The sequence below is a fragment of the Anabrus simplex genome, chromosome 1 (genome assembly GCF_040414725.1).
Source record: "Anabrus simplex isolate iqAnaSimp1 chromosome 1, ASM4041472v1, whole genome shotgun sequence".
NCBI classification, from domain to species: Eukaryota; Metazoa; Arthropoda; class Insecta; order Orthoptera; family Tettigoniidae; genus Anabrus; species Anabrus simplex.
Genome location: NC_090265.1, coordinates 743,591,486 through 743,608,513, shown reverse-complemented (window position 1 = coordinate 743,608,513; position 17,028 = coordinate 743,591,486). Strand labels below are relative to the sequence as shown.

Genomic DNA, 17,028 nt, shown 5'->3' with positions numbered 1-17,028 from the left:
CACAGTAAACTCCACACCTGCCGATGAGTCCGTGAATTACGTGCTAGATACACCAAAGGTCCCCTTAATCCTGGATCTTAGTCAGACCCCGAACAACGTATCCCTCCCCTCTAGAACAGAAAACTAACATATGGAAGGCGTAGTTACGCCAGATAGGGAACGAATATATACTAAAATGGCAGATGAAGGTATGTAAAACGAAGAGTGTAACGGAACAGAGAAACAGAGTAAGTTGTCTTCACCTAGAGTGCAAAACATAAATAAAACACACAGTACGTCATCCACGGTGACCACAAACTTGAAGGACAGTCAACCATCACACACTTCCTTAAGCCGTAGGGACCCACGTACACACAAAAAGAAGAGTGTCGAGCAGAAAGAGTCTAATTCGAAATCCTCTGTACGTAACTGACTCTGCACCAGCCACTAACTGCCGTATCTATAAAGAGGCCTAACCACCTGCGCAAAAATGAATATAGCATCTTGGCCTTTTGCTCTCACTCTCTGTCTTTTTATGGTGAGTCTTCTCACAACTTACGCCACAATTAATACGAGTATTAATGGAGCAAGAAGTGTTACAACTGAAGCGCTGCTTAATCTGTTCGTGAGGGAATGTGATATTGATACCTTATTCCTCCAGAGAGTTAATGAGATATGCACTTCTTATAGAACTACGCCTATATAACGAACGTAGGTGATAACTTCCGAGGAACTACAATAGTATACAGGAAAGGATTTCAGCACACATATGTCATGGACACTACGGGAAGGTTTCTGTCTGCCAGCTATAATAACTTGAGATTGATAAACGTATATAGCCCATCGGGGTCACAGTACAAACAGGTCTGGAACCTATTATTCACAAATGAAATAGTGCCCCATTTAGTGACACCCTGTCCAATAATTCTAGTAAGTGATTTCAACTGCACTCTTCACACACGAGACCAAACTGGTACAGTACTTTAAACTTTTGTCCAGGCGTTCAGACACATACACAGTCTATGTAGCTCAAGGATGTTTGACAGCAGCTACACGGCTCACATGTCGAATTTACATATTGCCGTGTAGATTTTAAATCCAGGGTAGATAGGATGTGCGTATCCACGTCACAAGTACAGCACCTTGATAGCTGTGAGGTGATTTCAGTGGCCTTTAGCGATCGCCATAGCGTTCTAGTAATGATGAAGACAACAAGGACTGACAGATGCATAACTGGGAAATGAATATGGAAGATGAATAGGTATGTTTTCAATAATACTGAGGATGCAAAACGTTTCACAGAGTGTTATCACCAATGCAAATTAGCGCAAAATTGCTGCAGCAGCATTACGGAATGGTGGACAATTAAACCAGCAATACGATCGCTAATAGCGTATGAGCACAACCAGGACACAGGTAGGAAAATTGAATTTTGTGACAGAGTTATGTTTCATCTGCATCACAAGGAACAGCAAGGCCAAAAGTCACTTCTGCATTAAACTCTATTAAGAGAATTATTTTAGATATTAAGGAAGGCAGCTTAGAACAACTACATCAGCACGTGAAAGGCACTTCCCTCATAGAAAGAGAGAAAATCTCTCTCTATCAAATGCCAAGATCAGACGATCAGCAAATAAGCAATTTATTAATCGGTGGGATAATGGAAAAGGGACGATGTTCAATACAAAGCAACAACTCCTTGCAGAAAGTGAGAGATATTTCCCTGAAATGTTTGTACGAAAAATCATCTCGGAGTTCGATATTGACAGGCGCCTTCATCATCTCCAGAGTCATCTAGAAGGAGATGATATCGCAATCTTACCAATAATATTTCCGAAGAAGAAGTGAAGCAAGCCTTAGACCATACTGCGCCAAATAAGACGCCAGACTATGATGGGATCCCGTATGAATGGTATATGGCATTCTGGAACATTGTCGGTAAAGACCTGACACAAATTATTAATTATGCCTTCAGTCACACGATAAGTGATACATGTATAGAGGGAATTATCTTACTAATTCCCAAACTCTCCAGTTGCACGTATATCAGTGACTATAGATTTACAAAGGTTACTAGGAAAGGTTTGCAATGTGAGTGAACGCTTTAGACTTTTTCAAAGTAATTTCCACCACACTTCTCCATACGTCGAAACCAGTCAGTGAACCAACTCTACCACTTTTCTACGGTTACATTTTCACACTCTTGATCTCATGCTGCCAGAAGCTCCTCGTCGGATGCAAAATGCCGCCCTTTCAGCTTCATCTTCACTTCTGGGAAGAGTGCGAAGTCACAAGATCAGGACTGTATGGAGGGTGATCAAGCACAGTCAACCTTGATCTGGCAAGAAAATCCATTGTTACATTAGCACGATGTGCTGGAGCATCGTCGTGATACAAGAGCTAAGTGTTGAGCCGTGACCTTGGACGGAGCTGCTTGAGAGCCTGGATGACCTGAGACAGACAAGTCTCACTGTACCACTTCCCAGTAACTGCCCTTTGTGTTTCTAGCACAACCCGATTCAAGCTACCCCGATTACTGAAGAATACTGCAATAATCCTTTTCTTCACTGACCTTGACTTTCGCACAGTCACAGGAGTACCCTCATCTTCAAACCTTGTTCGGGATTTTGTTGGGACATCGTAATAATAAAGCCAAGTTTCGTCACCTGTAATGATGCTATTGACGTTACGCGAAGTCCCATTTTCAAACCGTTTTAGCATTTTTGGCACCATTTCACGATGTGCCCTTTGTTCCTCTGAAAGTGAATTGGGCACCCAAAGGGAACAAACCTTTCTAACATGGGGATGGTTATGTAGAATAGAATGAATAGCTGGTGCAGGGATGTGGAGTGTCTCGTCTACCTGCCAATATGTCAACCGCCTCTCTTGCCGCTACATTTTCCTCACAGCTTCAATGTTTTCCTCAGCCACTGATGCAGACGGTCGCCCAGAACGAGGATCGCCTTCAACCCCAAAACTTCCCCTCTGGAACTCTTTGTAACAGCGGAAAATTGTTGTCCGATGTGGACAGTCTTTCCACAGCACAGGAGTTGTTTCCTCCAGGCACTGGTCAACAGTTAATCCACGAGCAAATTTGTAGCGGATAATTGCGCGATATTCACCTTTAGACCACATTGACGTCTTAACTTGCTTTCAATCCAACTGCTTGGTAACAACTGGTGTGAAGGTCGCTGCTTGCTGTCTTCTAGACCGGTTTTCACCCCCCCCCCTTTTCATCCCTCACCATAACAGGGGCGTCCAGCCAACCGTTTGTGAGTATTACAAAACTTTCCTAGTGCCCTTTGTGTTACAATGTTAAATACGGACTATAATCTACTGTCCTAGCGAACAGAATCAGAACTATCCTCCCTACACTAATTAATAATGGACAGGTTGGCACTATACCTGGCAAAACATATTACATAATCTACTGGCAATTCGAGATAAAATCATATATCATTCCATGTGTGACAGTGCTTCAGAAGCACTAGCTAGCACTGACCTCAGCAAAGCGTCCGATAGGATAGCACACTGTTATCTTTGGAAAGTTTTAAAAAGTTTCGGTTTCCAAACAGTGTCATAGAAACAATACCGCGCATAGGCCTATACCACAATGCATCCTTACGAGTTAGATTTAATGGGTTTATCTCAGCAAAATTTTCAATAAACAATTATACAAGGATGCTCATTATCAATGGCACTTTTTGTTTTAGCAATAGAACCCCTGATTAAAAGTTTGAAAAATTATTTAACTGGACTAACTATTAACAACGGCAACAAACCAACGTACTTCCGAAGAAATTCTCAGAGCTTTTTAGATGCGAGTGTGTGAAATCGTTCTCTTGTTCTTTTAATTTTAGACTGGAAAGTAAGTGATCTTCCAACACTTTGAAACCGTGTTCTAACCGCTGTGATTTTACAATCTACGCCAAGCAGGCCTATTATTAATGCTTCGACTTATATGTGAAATGGGACCACTTTCATTTGGCAGCCAGAAGAAATCTTGAGAAAATGGCAACTAAGACAGAGGCCTGCAAATCCGCGAACGAGTTGGATGAACTAATAAACTGTTAAGTGAAATCATAATAAAACTTACCTACGATCTCTCAAAAGCCATGTAAACAATTCTGGTGGAATGAAGAACTTTCTACAGTTCGAAAGCGAGCACTGGCTTGTCACAGACGCTATAAGAGAAGTCGCTGCCCTCTTTTACGTTAGAAGTATGAAGAAGTATACTTGAAAACTAAGGAAGACTACAGAAAATTAATACTAAAACGGAAATGAATATGTTGGAAGGAATTTTGCTCTACTCAAACGAAAAACAACCCTCAGGGGTATATTTATAAGTTTATAAATTACCTAGGAAACCAGAAAGTTTAAATACCAACCTCACCTTAATCGAAACTGAAAACGGCTACACAAAGAATTTCTCTGATACCGCCAACGTTCTGATAAACACATTCTTCTCAGATGAAAGAGATGACTCAGAACAAGAAGTATCAATTACAAACTTTTTAGAAATTCCTTCTGATACTGAAGACGATGCACCATTTTCACAACATGAGGTTGAACGTATTATTCTTTTTCAGAATGACAAGAAAGCTCCCGGCTGGGACGGATTTTCTCCTACTGTAATAAGAAACATACACTTCTTCTTTCCTTCCTTATTTGTTACTCTGTTCAACAAATGTCTGGCTCTAAACCATTTTTCAACTTCTTGGAAATTGGCAATTGTTAAAATAATCCATAAGGGAAGTTCTCTAGTTAATTTTACTCCAAAATCACTTAGACCAATTTGTCTTGTACCTGTGCTTGGAAAGATCTTAGAGAAATCATTAATTGATCGAGTTATGTATCACATGTATTTCTATGGTTTTCTAAGTTGCAATCATTATGATTTTACCCCTCAGAAATAAAATGAAGATGCTGTTATTAACGTGTTAGAATGTATCTAAGGCATATTTTCAATATTTTCAAGCATATAATGAGTAACACCCTAATAACAATGTAACCTTCAAATATTACCGGAAGTGTTTTCTTAAAGAATTTCCAGATTTGAAATTTCGTAGACCGAGGAGTGACACCTGTAAAAAGTGTGATAAACTTCAGAACAAAGTGCATCTCTAAAGGTCACCCAATAATAAGGCACTTCAGATAGAACATGAACTTCATCAGAGAAAATCTGAAAAAGCATACACAGAAATGAAGAATAATGCAAACACATCTCAGGAGCCTGGAAATGATTTGAGTTGTGCATCATTTGACCTGCAGAAGGTGCTATTTCTCCCAACAGTGACTCATTCAGAAATATTTTACAAACGACAGCTTAGTTGTTATAATTTTTATTTTCATTTTTGTGATACTGGATCCTCTTACATGCGTATGTGCGATCTAACAGACCTTCACCTTGCCGTACCCCTGTATTTATCTTAATAGGTTTGGATACTTCACCCATAAATTTCACCTTTGAAATTGTGTCAGTAAGGGTTTCACGTATTAGGTTTGCCAATTTAGTTTTCACTCCAAATTCACGAATTGTTCTATCTATGGTTTCTCTATCAACCGAGTCAAAGGCCTTTTTAAAATCTACAAAACTCACAACAATGTCTTTTGAATTCAATAACCTATGGCGAATTAAGGATTCTAAGTTAAATATTTGTTCTGAACAAGATATACCTTTTCGAAATCCAGCTTGATACTCACCCAGTTGCTTGTCAAGTGATGTTTCTACTCTATTGAGCAATATTTTTGAGAATACCTTTATGCAATTTGCAGAAGAGAGATGCCTCTATAATTATGAACCTTTTGTTTATCCCCTTTTTTATGCATTAGATGTAAAAGAGCCACTTTCCATTCTTCTGGAATCCTCTCTGTTCTCCAAATATCTTCAAACATTAACTGCAGCTATTCAATGATTTTTGACTGAGACCATTTTAAAAGTTCAGCCGTTATAGAGTCTTCTTCACTAGCTTTACTATTTTTCAGATTGTTAATTACTTCTTAATTTCTTCAGCAGTGGGTGGTATATCTTCTTCCAGATTTTCAGTTGTTTGAGAGGTAATTCCAACTTATGGTCGGGTTCGGGGCAGTTTAAAAGTTGATGAAAGTGCTTCGCAAGTTTTTCACAATTCTTAGCATTGCTTAGGCCAAGTCTACCATTTTTGTCTTTGAAGCATATATTAGGCGCTTGATACCCATTTAACTGACTCTTAAAAGTCTGGTAGAAGTTTGCAGAGTTATTTTTAACAAAACTGTCTTGCAGGTCAATAAGTTGTCATTTTCGAAAGTTCTTTTAACTCCCCTTATTATTCTAGCAGTGTCTTTTCTTTGCTGTTTGAATTGGTCATAGTGCTCAGTCTTTCTAGAGGATTTAAACTTTTTCCATTGTTTTATTTTCTATTGTAATGCATCTTCACATATTTGATTCCACCAAGGTTTCTTTTTAGGTTTGACTAGCCCAAATGTTTTCTGGGCTGCATTGGTTATTTCTTTAGATAAATCTTGCCACTTCCCATGATGAGATACTTTTATTTCTTCCTGAAATGTTTCTAATGTCTCTTGTGTAATTTAAAGTCTATTTGTTTTATATTTGTTTACTCTTTCCCTTCTTCTGTGATTTCTGTTGGGTAAGAGTTTTAGTTTGATTTTAGACAAGTAGTCATCTGAATCAAATTCTCTGCTTCTTACTACCTTGACATTCATAATTTTCTTCATGTTTCTTATGGATATAGCTACATGATCCATGTTTTGGCTTTCCTTGGCAATTTCGTGAATAAAGTTGACATAAACTTCAGCTGAAAATTTTTACAGATGGTAATTAACCTCATTCGATTGATGTTTGTTCTTTGGTGTGCGGCATATTCTCCCACTGTTGGTCTACAAATTAACTCTCTTCCTACTTGGGCATTGAAATCCCCAAGCAATATCACCACATTTGATGTTGGAATTTTAGATAATTCATCATCTAGGAGTGCCCAGAATTCCTCTACTTTATTTGGGTTCTTTTGTTTGTCTTCATTTATTGGTGCATGCCAGCTAATAAAAGTATATTTTTTATTTTTGCAGTTCATTGTTAAAAGTGATATCCGTTCTGAGCGGGATTTGAATTCAATTACATTGTCTAATAATCTTTTATGGACGTAAAAGGCTGTTCCCAAGAGTGGCGTTCCATTCATAATTTTAATTGCAGGTTTACCTTTAAAGATTCGATAATCTTTTGTTCCTGTCACATTCTCATCCCAAAATCTTGTCTCTTGTACTGTTAAGACTTGAATTTCGTTTCTATCTAGAAGTAGTTCTAATTCCTTCTGTTTACCAACCTTCAACAAAGAATTTACATTCAATGTGCCTGCAAAACACTTCTGTTTAAACTTAAGTCTGGACGGATTCCAAGGATGTTCCGACTCATCCTTATTGCAGAGGTCGGGACTCCTCAGAACCCTTGGTCCCGATGCATTGCATAACGCAATGGTGGATTTCCCTTCCGAGCTGCCACCTGGGGTAGTGCTTTCTTTCAGCGGCTTTTCCATTCTGCAATTGAAATTGTATGTTTCAAGGGTAGGAATAACATTCCAAAGTAAGATCAGATTATTAGTATGAAATGATTGTTTTTCTTGGTTACTCCACTCCTCTCAGCCGTTGAGAAATGAGATTGTTCTCCAGCCTTTGAGACCGTTGACCGTTTTTCTCTCGACCTCAGTTGATCCGCGGGTGCTTATTTGGCACTGCCTTATTCACACCTGTCCTGCATATCTACAGGAACTTCCCCTCTCAGCCATTGGGACGCGCCATGTAGGGGGTGAGGTCCCCCACCCCTGTGTCTTATGCGGGGTTACATTTATCCCCTACTCAATTCAGAGCCAAACCCCCACACAAGAAAACCGGGCACGGAACAAATCCTCATTATTGTTATTACAGTAGATTCAAATGCAAATGGACAAATATTTGACAGCTCCAGGATTCTGATAGAAAACCATTACAAGATATTGGGCTTTACCTTTGGTAAAGATCTTTCAGAGACAATATAGACTAATTGGACACCTGCTCTAAACACCCACCGGTTTCAGGTAAAGAAGGCGGCTAAACATATTCCAAAACGTTTGGCATATAAATATCTTTGCGCTGTCGAATCTCTAGTACCTTGCCCAAAATTTTTCAACCTCACATGTCGTTTGCCAACGTGTTGAAATGGCAATTGGATTTTATCTACGGAAAGGTTACAGATACAGAATAAAGAGAGGCCAACTTCATCTGACTGAACAGAATGGCGGCTTGCACCTAACTGCAGTCGAAAGGAAATTCACAGCACTCTTTCTGTCACATATCATGAAAGCATTGTACTAAAGAGAAGACGTATTTGATAGTCCAATGCTAAAATTGTGTGTAACAACAAACCTGATACAAAAAGATCCATTTCGAAGCTGCTTCCGAAACGCTCTCTCCATTCTACAAGAACTTCCAGAAACAGAAATTACAGATGAAAAGTTGGATTAAGCTAAGAATATATAAAATTTCAGACTGAATCAATATAAATTTATTCCGATAGTACAACGGAAATACCCACATCGCGACTGGATCCAGATCTGAAAAAATATACGGAACAAATGGGTCCCAGTTGAATGGAGAGTATCGCTCGACATATACACAATTAAAATCATCCTGACGGGTGAGAAAATGAAAATGCTTGGTATGTCATCAGGCGGACAGTCTCGTGAATCGAGTTGCGACATTCAGTAATGGACACTAAACGCTATCTACCGCATATCACGGACGACAACAACCAGTGACAGAGTGAGGGAGATACTGAATCTGGAACTAATATCACGGACAGAACGAGGGTGGAAATGCTTGAATATGGGTAACAGCTGAAGTCATTCACTACAATATCACTCAGCATACAAGTGTGACATTTAGTGGGTTTCTGGATCATCTCAGAAAAGAACGCTGGAAGATGGTCAGACAGAAGTATCTTCAAGAAGCTTTTGGAAAACATCTTTTCACATTACAGTATGTGTTGTGTGTACCATCTATCAATTTTATGTTAATGTGAAGAGTATTTTGTGTTAGTATAACTGTGTACTGTTAAATGATTATGACAACGAAGATGATAGACGTACATTTCGTTGCTCCTAGTGCGAAAGGGAAAAAAGTTTTTGTCTTTCTTCAGTTCAATTATTATGTGAACAACGTGATGTTCTCCTGTATTAATTTTTAATTTGTTCAGATGCAAACTTATAAACTTTATGTTTGAGGAATAATCATAAACTTGTTTTACTTTTTTGTTTCTACTTACAAATTTGCTTTCTGCAGCAATGATATATACTTAAAAACCACAAAATTTCTCTTTCAAACAGTATTGCTGTCTTATTTTCAGTTTGTACTTGTAATTATTTTTCATATATTTAATATTTGTATATACAAATGCTTTTTTTATGTAACGCCTCATGGAGAATGTAAATACAAATGTTATTAATAATAAAAAAGTGAATGAAAGTATGTAAGGGACATTACTGCCACATGCGATGTGAGCATTTTGTTGTTGTTGTTGTTATGATTTTTGAATTGTTGGGCACCGAATGTGCTGGGGATTTAATAAATGGAAACCTTGGCCATCAGCAACCTTTATTCAGATTTATTTCAGGCCATCAGCCCCAGTGACATTATATTAGGGCCCTAAGCCTCATTAACTAATTTCCTGTGGTCATCAACCACACTGACATGTTTAACAAGGATAGATATCGGTCCACGACATCGTCGCGGTTTATGACGACTAAATTAAGGATCCATAACGTACAAATCCTGCGTATTTAGAATCCAGAAATTCGTGTCACGTGTACTGGATCATCACGCGGTACCACAGTGGACTTGCCAGGACTTTCCTTGCAATTTACAGAGTGGTTTCTCCGATAGAATATCCTTCAGGCGGGCAAGTCACGAATGCTGCTCTAGTGTCAAATCCATTTCAGCGAACATTTATGTAAACGTAATAATTTGTCAAAGCCATCAAGTTTGTTCATCATTCAAAAATTTCATTTAAAGCTAAGTTCATTATGTTTCCTAGTCAAGAAACATTGAATCAAAAGGTAGCCAATTTTAGAATTCAGTTATTGAGTAGGAGTTAGCCAGTAGATTACTATGACCCTCCTAACACCATCAGCAAGTGACTGAAGACCCCATAACGACCATGAAGAAAGAAACTCATGCTGATACTGATAGGTGAGGAAGGTAGGTATCCTTCCAGGGCGGTCAAGGGTTCAATATTTCACATCACAACCTGCACAGTTACTGGGAACCATCGCGTCACACATTTTGCCGAGCCGTAAGATATATTTATGTCGAAGTGGTGGCGAATGTTCATGAGGTGCAGTTTACAATCGTTATTAGACATAACCTAATTCGAACGTGGAATGTAGACTGGGAAATAGGAGTAGATGACATTTCTCTATGAGAGCGGTTTTCTTCTAGATGATTCTTCTCTGCGCATTCTTCTCTGGGGATATGTAGCTATCTAATTAGGAAAAAGGCTGTCGTCTAATATAAGGCGAAGAATGACAGTTATTTAAACACTATCTGACATGCAAAACACACGAGTAGATCGCGAGATCAACCAGCGAGCCCTGACGGTTAGAACAGAGTGCAAAGCCTTCTCTAGTGCGTTTCATGATTTAGTGTTAAACAGCATATTTTCGTGTGCTGTAGATTTTAAAGATTGATGAGGCCAAATTGCAGACACTGAACCGAAACTCTGTAATGGGGTAGTTTTAGTTTCCTGATTTATCGACGTTGATGGGGATGGCAGCGGTCTAAAACGTCATCATGTGATAAAACGTGTTTTTTTTGTTTCTGTACGGTTTCAGAAATCTCAGAAGGCATATGTGAGACATCATTGTAATCGGCGTGAATCGGTAAACCAGGTACTGCAGGTTTCGACCACTGTCCGAAGTAGTATATAGTGAGAAGACACACGTATCCGTACTTCGTTAGGTTTCTTCTTGAGTTAATGCTAATCGAGTCCAGAAGCCACACGTAAATGGAGGCTCTGTTTCAATGCACTTTTGAAGATGATGAAGAAGATGGTAGAACACAAAAAATGGTGCTAAGCCAGCAGAGGATGATAAAGATGATGGAAGAAGGCCAGAAGACAGATGAAGACCCTAAGGTGATGACAAAAGGAAATGGAAGACGATTAGAAGGAATTGGAAAACGGTCAGATTCAGAATGAAGAAAGACACAAGATGGAGGACGGCTAGAAGAAAACAGAAGACGGCCAGAATAATATGGAAAATAACCGGAAGAAGACGCAAGGTGGCCCGAAGAAAGTGGAACAGGAGAAAATAATATAGATGCCAGAAAATGTAGGACGACAATCAGAAGAAGAGGGAAGACGGCCACGAGAAAACGGAAGGTGGCCAGAAGATGATGGAAGACGGCCAGAGAACACGGAAGACAGCCAGAAGAAAATGTATAGAAAAAAGAGACAAGACTACCAGGGAAAGACGAAAGATATCCATTAGAAGATGGAAGAGGAGGGAACAGAATAAGCCGGACAACGACAAGATGAAAAACGACCAGAAGAAGACGGAAGTTGGCTGGAAGATGAGCCATTTAATCTGAATGCGTATTGAACGTTTCAACTACTGTAGCTGATTTATCACTGATCACCTTTTGGTACTTAAGACGTTTAATGATGTCATATTTGCTACCTATCACATATTTTATATTTATTCGGTTATTTTTAGTTAGTTTTTAGAGCATATTTGCTCGCTTATGTTGTACTTCTTTAGGTCATAATCTTCCGAATCCTATTTATGACTATTGTCATAACCAGTTAATTTGCCTTACAAAATGATGGTTCTTCATCTATAAATGTTTTGAATTATAAGAATGAAATAGTAAACTTGCTACTTTTATTCCAAGCATTGCTGAAAAGGAATTGAGATTACTCCAGAAATTAAACTTGATGGACGGGATAGAGCGTAATATTCGGGGTATCGCATCATGTGAGCATCTTGTGGTTATTAGCTACTTGTCCTTATAATAGAGAGGAGAGGGCCTAGTTTTACATAAATAATACGACACTTGAGTACAATTAATATTATTTATTGGATATCTCATCATCAGGACTATTAACATATACAATTTGTACTCACATATATATTTGCGTTTTCTTACCACTACGTACATAAATTAAGATTCAGGTCATGTTAAAATGGTCACCTTTCTTTTATTGAAGTACTGGTATAGTCTAAGGAAAACTGACTGTGCATAGAGTTCCTTCTAAACTTTTGTTTTAAAGATCTTGAGCAAGCAATACGCTTGTACATTTACATATATTTTCTGTTCATAATTTCTCATTGACGAAATTCAAATGATTTTTGCGGTCCATCACTTGATTCCTGGATATAGTTGCGGCCGTCTGAAGTTTGAAATTCCTCTTCCACAACTTACTTCAAAATCAAATCTTCGACATGAATTCTTCCAGTCTTGGTAGACAACTATCAATTTTTGAACACGTTTATTATTACTATAAATAATAATTTAAATATAAATACTTCACACCAGTCTTCATAAAACATGCTCATCCCCATTTACAACTTTAGAAACTGCCTGAACACGCATGGGATTCTGAGTTTTACTGTTTACAATTCGTTAGGATACTCTGAAACTTCAAGGATAAATGAATCACAGTTTGCAAGTATGGCTCATCTTACACTATGTTCGACAATCTCAATCTCTTCGATTCCATTGTTTACAAAATTATGTTAAATAAAAGGTATATTTCTTGGGTAGGATAGGTAACATTTTGCTACAATAAATGGTAAACAGTAATACGTATGTATTATATGACCATGCGCTGCATAAAATAACAGTAACATTTTAAAAAAATCGCACCCTGGATATGAAAAGTTCGTAATTCAATATCTGTGTTTCTTGAGAAATCAGCTCGAGAAATCAAATTGCGCAGTATTCAGGAATCGGGAATTACTTCACGAACAACAGTTTAAACCTAACAAAGACCGGACTATCGTAACTAGAGATATGCCAGTTATGTAACTATGGTATGCAACATTTATAGAATTCCTTGACTGTTGTTTAAATTATAATTAAGTTAGAGTTACAACAGTTTTACACGAAGACAGACCTATCAAAATTCCGTTTCGAGGTATCGGTAAGTCAAATCAACATTTTTTTTACAGTTACGACAGTTCTTTATTCAGGGTGCGCCATCTTTCATTGAGAATGGATGCGAATGAATTTTCGAATTCTGGTGGTGATAATCGAGTTTTAGTGGTGGTAACCTACGGAACCGGATGTTCCTCCTACACCCCATGATCCAGTACCAGCGAGGGTGCTACCAGCTGCTCCGTGGCTGGACGAACCTTTACCAAGAGCAGTGGTGCCTACTACTCCTCCCCCAACTCCGTACGACCCATAAGTGCCAAGATCACTTACACCTCCGTATGTTCCCAAGCGACCTCCGTGACTGGATCCCCAATTTCCTCCTAACCCAGTAACAGTCAAACCCGCCGAGCTACCTCCAGAAAGACCACTTCCAACGCTCGCACCAGATAGGCCGTAGGATCCCACTTCACCAGCACCGACTACTCCTCCCGAACCGTAGGATCCCACTCCACTAGCACCAACTACTCCTCCCAAACCGTAGGATCCCACTCCGAGACCCTTACCAAATCCTCCCAGACCTCCATAAATACCAAGTCCACCAGTTCCAGACCATCCTCCTAGGCCACCATGAGTTCCCCAGCTGCCTCTACCATAACCAGCTAGACCACCACTTCCTGTGCCGAAACCACTTAGACCTCCAAGAAACCCAAGACCTCCAAGACCTCCCCACCCAATTCCACCCAGGCCATGTGATCCACCCCATCCTCCCAACAGACCACTTCCCAATCCTCCTAGGCTAGTTCCCCAGGCACCTCGTCCAAGCCCTTCGAAACTGGACAGTCCACCGCCGAAACCAGAAGTGCCCCAGTTGAGCAGACCGCCGCCGTAACTTGCAGATCCCAAGAGTCCTCCGAAAGGAATATCTCCAGAACGGCAGGGACCACGAGGGATCCTCACGTTGATGCGGATCTTGTCTTCACCACACCGACATCCACCACCACCACCGCAAACACCACATCCAGCTTTCCTGACGCCGGGAGAGTGTACAATCCTCTTGAGTTGTACCGGAGCTGCAACGTCCTCCAAAGAGCTTCCCTCGACCTGCACATACATGTGTCAGCACGTTATAATAAGCATGAAGGCTCAAAACCAATCACTGTACCACAATGAACCAGGATGAGGAGTGTTTTCTTCACTGGACCAGAAAGTGACTAGCACCTTTGATAGCGCCACTCAGTGCCACACACAACAAGAAATAGCCATAGGTGGACCTTTTATGAAATAAAAAGTTAACTGACAACATTTGATAGCAATTCACACAATATAACTGCTAGATATTATCAAATTAAAAAGTGAGCTCAGTTGTTTCAAAAATTATGAGTCGTCATTTAACATGGCAGCTGTTTGCAATGGACTGGACATATGTCAACTCACATATACTGAAAGTGGTAGCTGAGTCATACAAGACCCTAGAATTAATTACCCTTCAATAACAGACAAATTTGGATTCGTCTGTTCAGTACCATAGTCCTTTGGAGCCCAAGGTGTCAATTTATGTCTGTCAGATTGAAAAATTTTAAAATTACTTAAAGTACTCGTATATATAAAAATCTGGCTATTATCCACACTATAGTGATATGCTTTTAAATTCCAGAGTGGAGAATATAGAAGTTCGCAGACGGAAGGATGCAGTGAAGTATGCTATTTATAATCCTGAACCACTGTCTCTCTTAAATTTCCATGTACCTCGCTTCAGTTCCAAAAATATCATAATATATTTAAATGAAGAAATCAGGCCGTGTGCCCATAATAACACGCCCGTAAACAGGCTGTGTATTATCTTCAACGGTGCCATTCGTGGCCTTGATTGCAATCTGCCAATCCGTGAGTTTCTAACTGAACTTCATCGCGCAATTGTATGAAGTCATTGTAAGAACTGCGTATTGTAAGGTGAAGTTCCATAATGTTATTGTGCTCGTGCGTGAATAGGTTAATTTCTTTTGTATTTTTACTTTGCCGCGTGTATTTTCACCGTATTAATATAAGGCTCTTTAGTTTCTGGAAAAATACTTTGATATTATAGAAGACTGGGTTAGGTAAAATTACAACATATTTTGGATATAAGTATCACCATGTTAATTGTATTTTATGTAACGTGGTTGCCACTGTAACTAGGACACTAAGTCCTGCAGTGCGCAATAAATAAATAAAAATAAATAAATAAATAAATAAATAAATAAATAAATAAATAAATAAATAAATAAATAAATAAATAAATAAATAAATAAATAAATAAATAAATAAATTTTAATTAATTAATTAATCAATCAATTAACACGTCCTAAATTTAATGGAAATCGTAAATTAACGATAGTACTGAGTGGCTCAGACCAGTCATCTTGTGTATGCACTGTTCTATCTTAAAGTTACGTGAAGAAATTTATACCGAAACTAAGATTTTGACAACATGAACAGGATTTTAGTCAATACAAAACTAAAACGTATATCAACATATTGTTTTTCTAATACTTCTCTATCTTTTTCAATAGAAGCTAACATATTCCGGAGATAGTAGGTTCGAACCCCACTGTCGGCAGTCCTGAAGATGGTTTTCCGTGGTTTCCCCATTTTCACACCAGGCAAATGCTGGGACTGTACCTTAATTAAGGCCACGGCCGCTTCCTTCCCAATCCTAGCCATTTCCTATCCCATTGACCTATCTGTGTCGGTGCGTCGTAAAGCCAATTGTAAAAAAAAAACATATTATATTGTATGAAATCTTGGTCATCTATGTATAAAATATATATGCTATTAATATAATATTTAATTAATTAAGATGGGATGGTCGCCTAGATGCTAACATAAGTTAACACTGGGAAAACACAGATAGTCTATATAATAACTAACAGCGAACACTGCCAAACAGATCCCTCGTTTGGTGAGTGTCCTACTTACAATGGTAGCGGCCTGGTAGATGAGCCAGCTTACTAGGATGGGCAGGTAAATACTGAGAGAAGTCTTCATGGTGCTGGCCTTTGAAAGACTGAATGCTTCTGATCCTCACTACGGAAACTTTTATAGCGACTGAGGCGTGCTTCTCGGACCAACATTGATCCTGTGAGTCAGCGGGATATCATGCAGATATCTCTCGAACACAAGCAAGTGTTTGTGCGGCACATCGCTACTCGTTTCCCCAATTACTGCTGCTCTTCCGGTATAAGGCCAAGGGCCAAAGTGTGTAGGCAGTACACGCGTTTCCATGCAGCGTAACACTCCCTCGACCAGAGCCAAAGAAATCGTACGACATACAGTACAGAGTGGTGTATGGCCTTTCAAAGGCTGATTCCGACCGTAGGAACACTTGTATTGACATTCAGGTGAGGTCTTGGCTTATTTTCCAGTGGAAAAACGACGTCTATGGAAAATTTCCAACTGAATCTCTAACAAAGAAATCGCACGTCGTGATGACACTCGTGCAAAATATCGAATACACCCTCAAAATGTTGGATATATGCATGAACTTTCGACTGAATTCCTCCTCACAATACACAAATGTACTATTTAGCCTGCTTAAGGAAACTGTTGATTCCAGAAATATTCAATATTCAATGCTTTCTTCAATTGCTTACCTCTCAAGCTCCTAGAACTTTGCTGACATCTCACAACGATTAAATCCTGCAATATAACATAGTAACGAATTACAAACGTAACTACTACATCCAGCATCTACTCTAATTTGTTAGTTATACCTTGTTCTACCCCTACCGTTCTCACCACCTAGACTTCCCTCCAAAACTAACTGAACAACTCCTAGGTGTCGTACCAATCTGCCTCTTCTTGTGGTCAAATTTAACCAAAGCGTTCTTCTCTCAGTAATTCTATACACTATCTCTTCATTCTTATTGTCGCCTCCCACGACAGTGTATG

The 17,028-nt window shown here is 39.1% G+C and overlaps 1 protein-coding gene across 1 annotated transcript; it reads right to left on the bottom strand.

The window, feature by feature from the left end:
* Positions 1-12,062: 12,062 nt before the first annotated feature.
* Positions 12,063-16,143, bottom strand: LOC136857470 (uncharacterized). Its single transcript, XM_067136146.2, has 2 exons — positions 16,057-16,143; positions 12,063-14,202 (listed from the first exon to the last, which is right to left on the bottom strand). The coding sequence occupies exons 1-2, from the start codon at positions 16,123-16,125 to the stop codon at positions 13,264-13,266; spliced, it is 1,008 nt and encodes a 335-aa protein (XP_066992247.2). The 5' UTR covers positions 16,126-16,143; the 3' UTR covers positions 12,063-13,263.
* Positions 16,144-17,028: the final 885 nt, after the last annotated feature.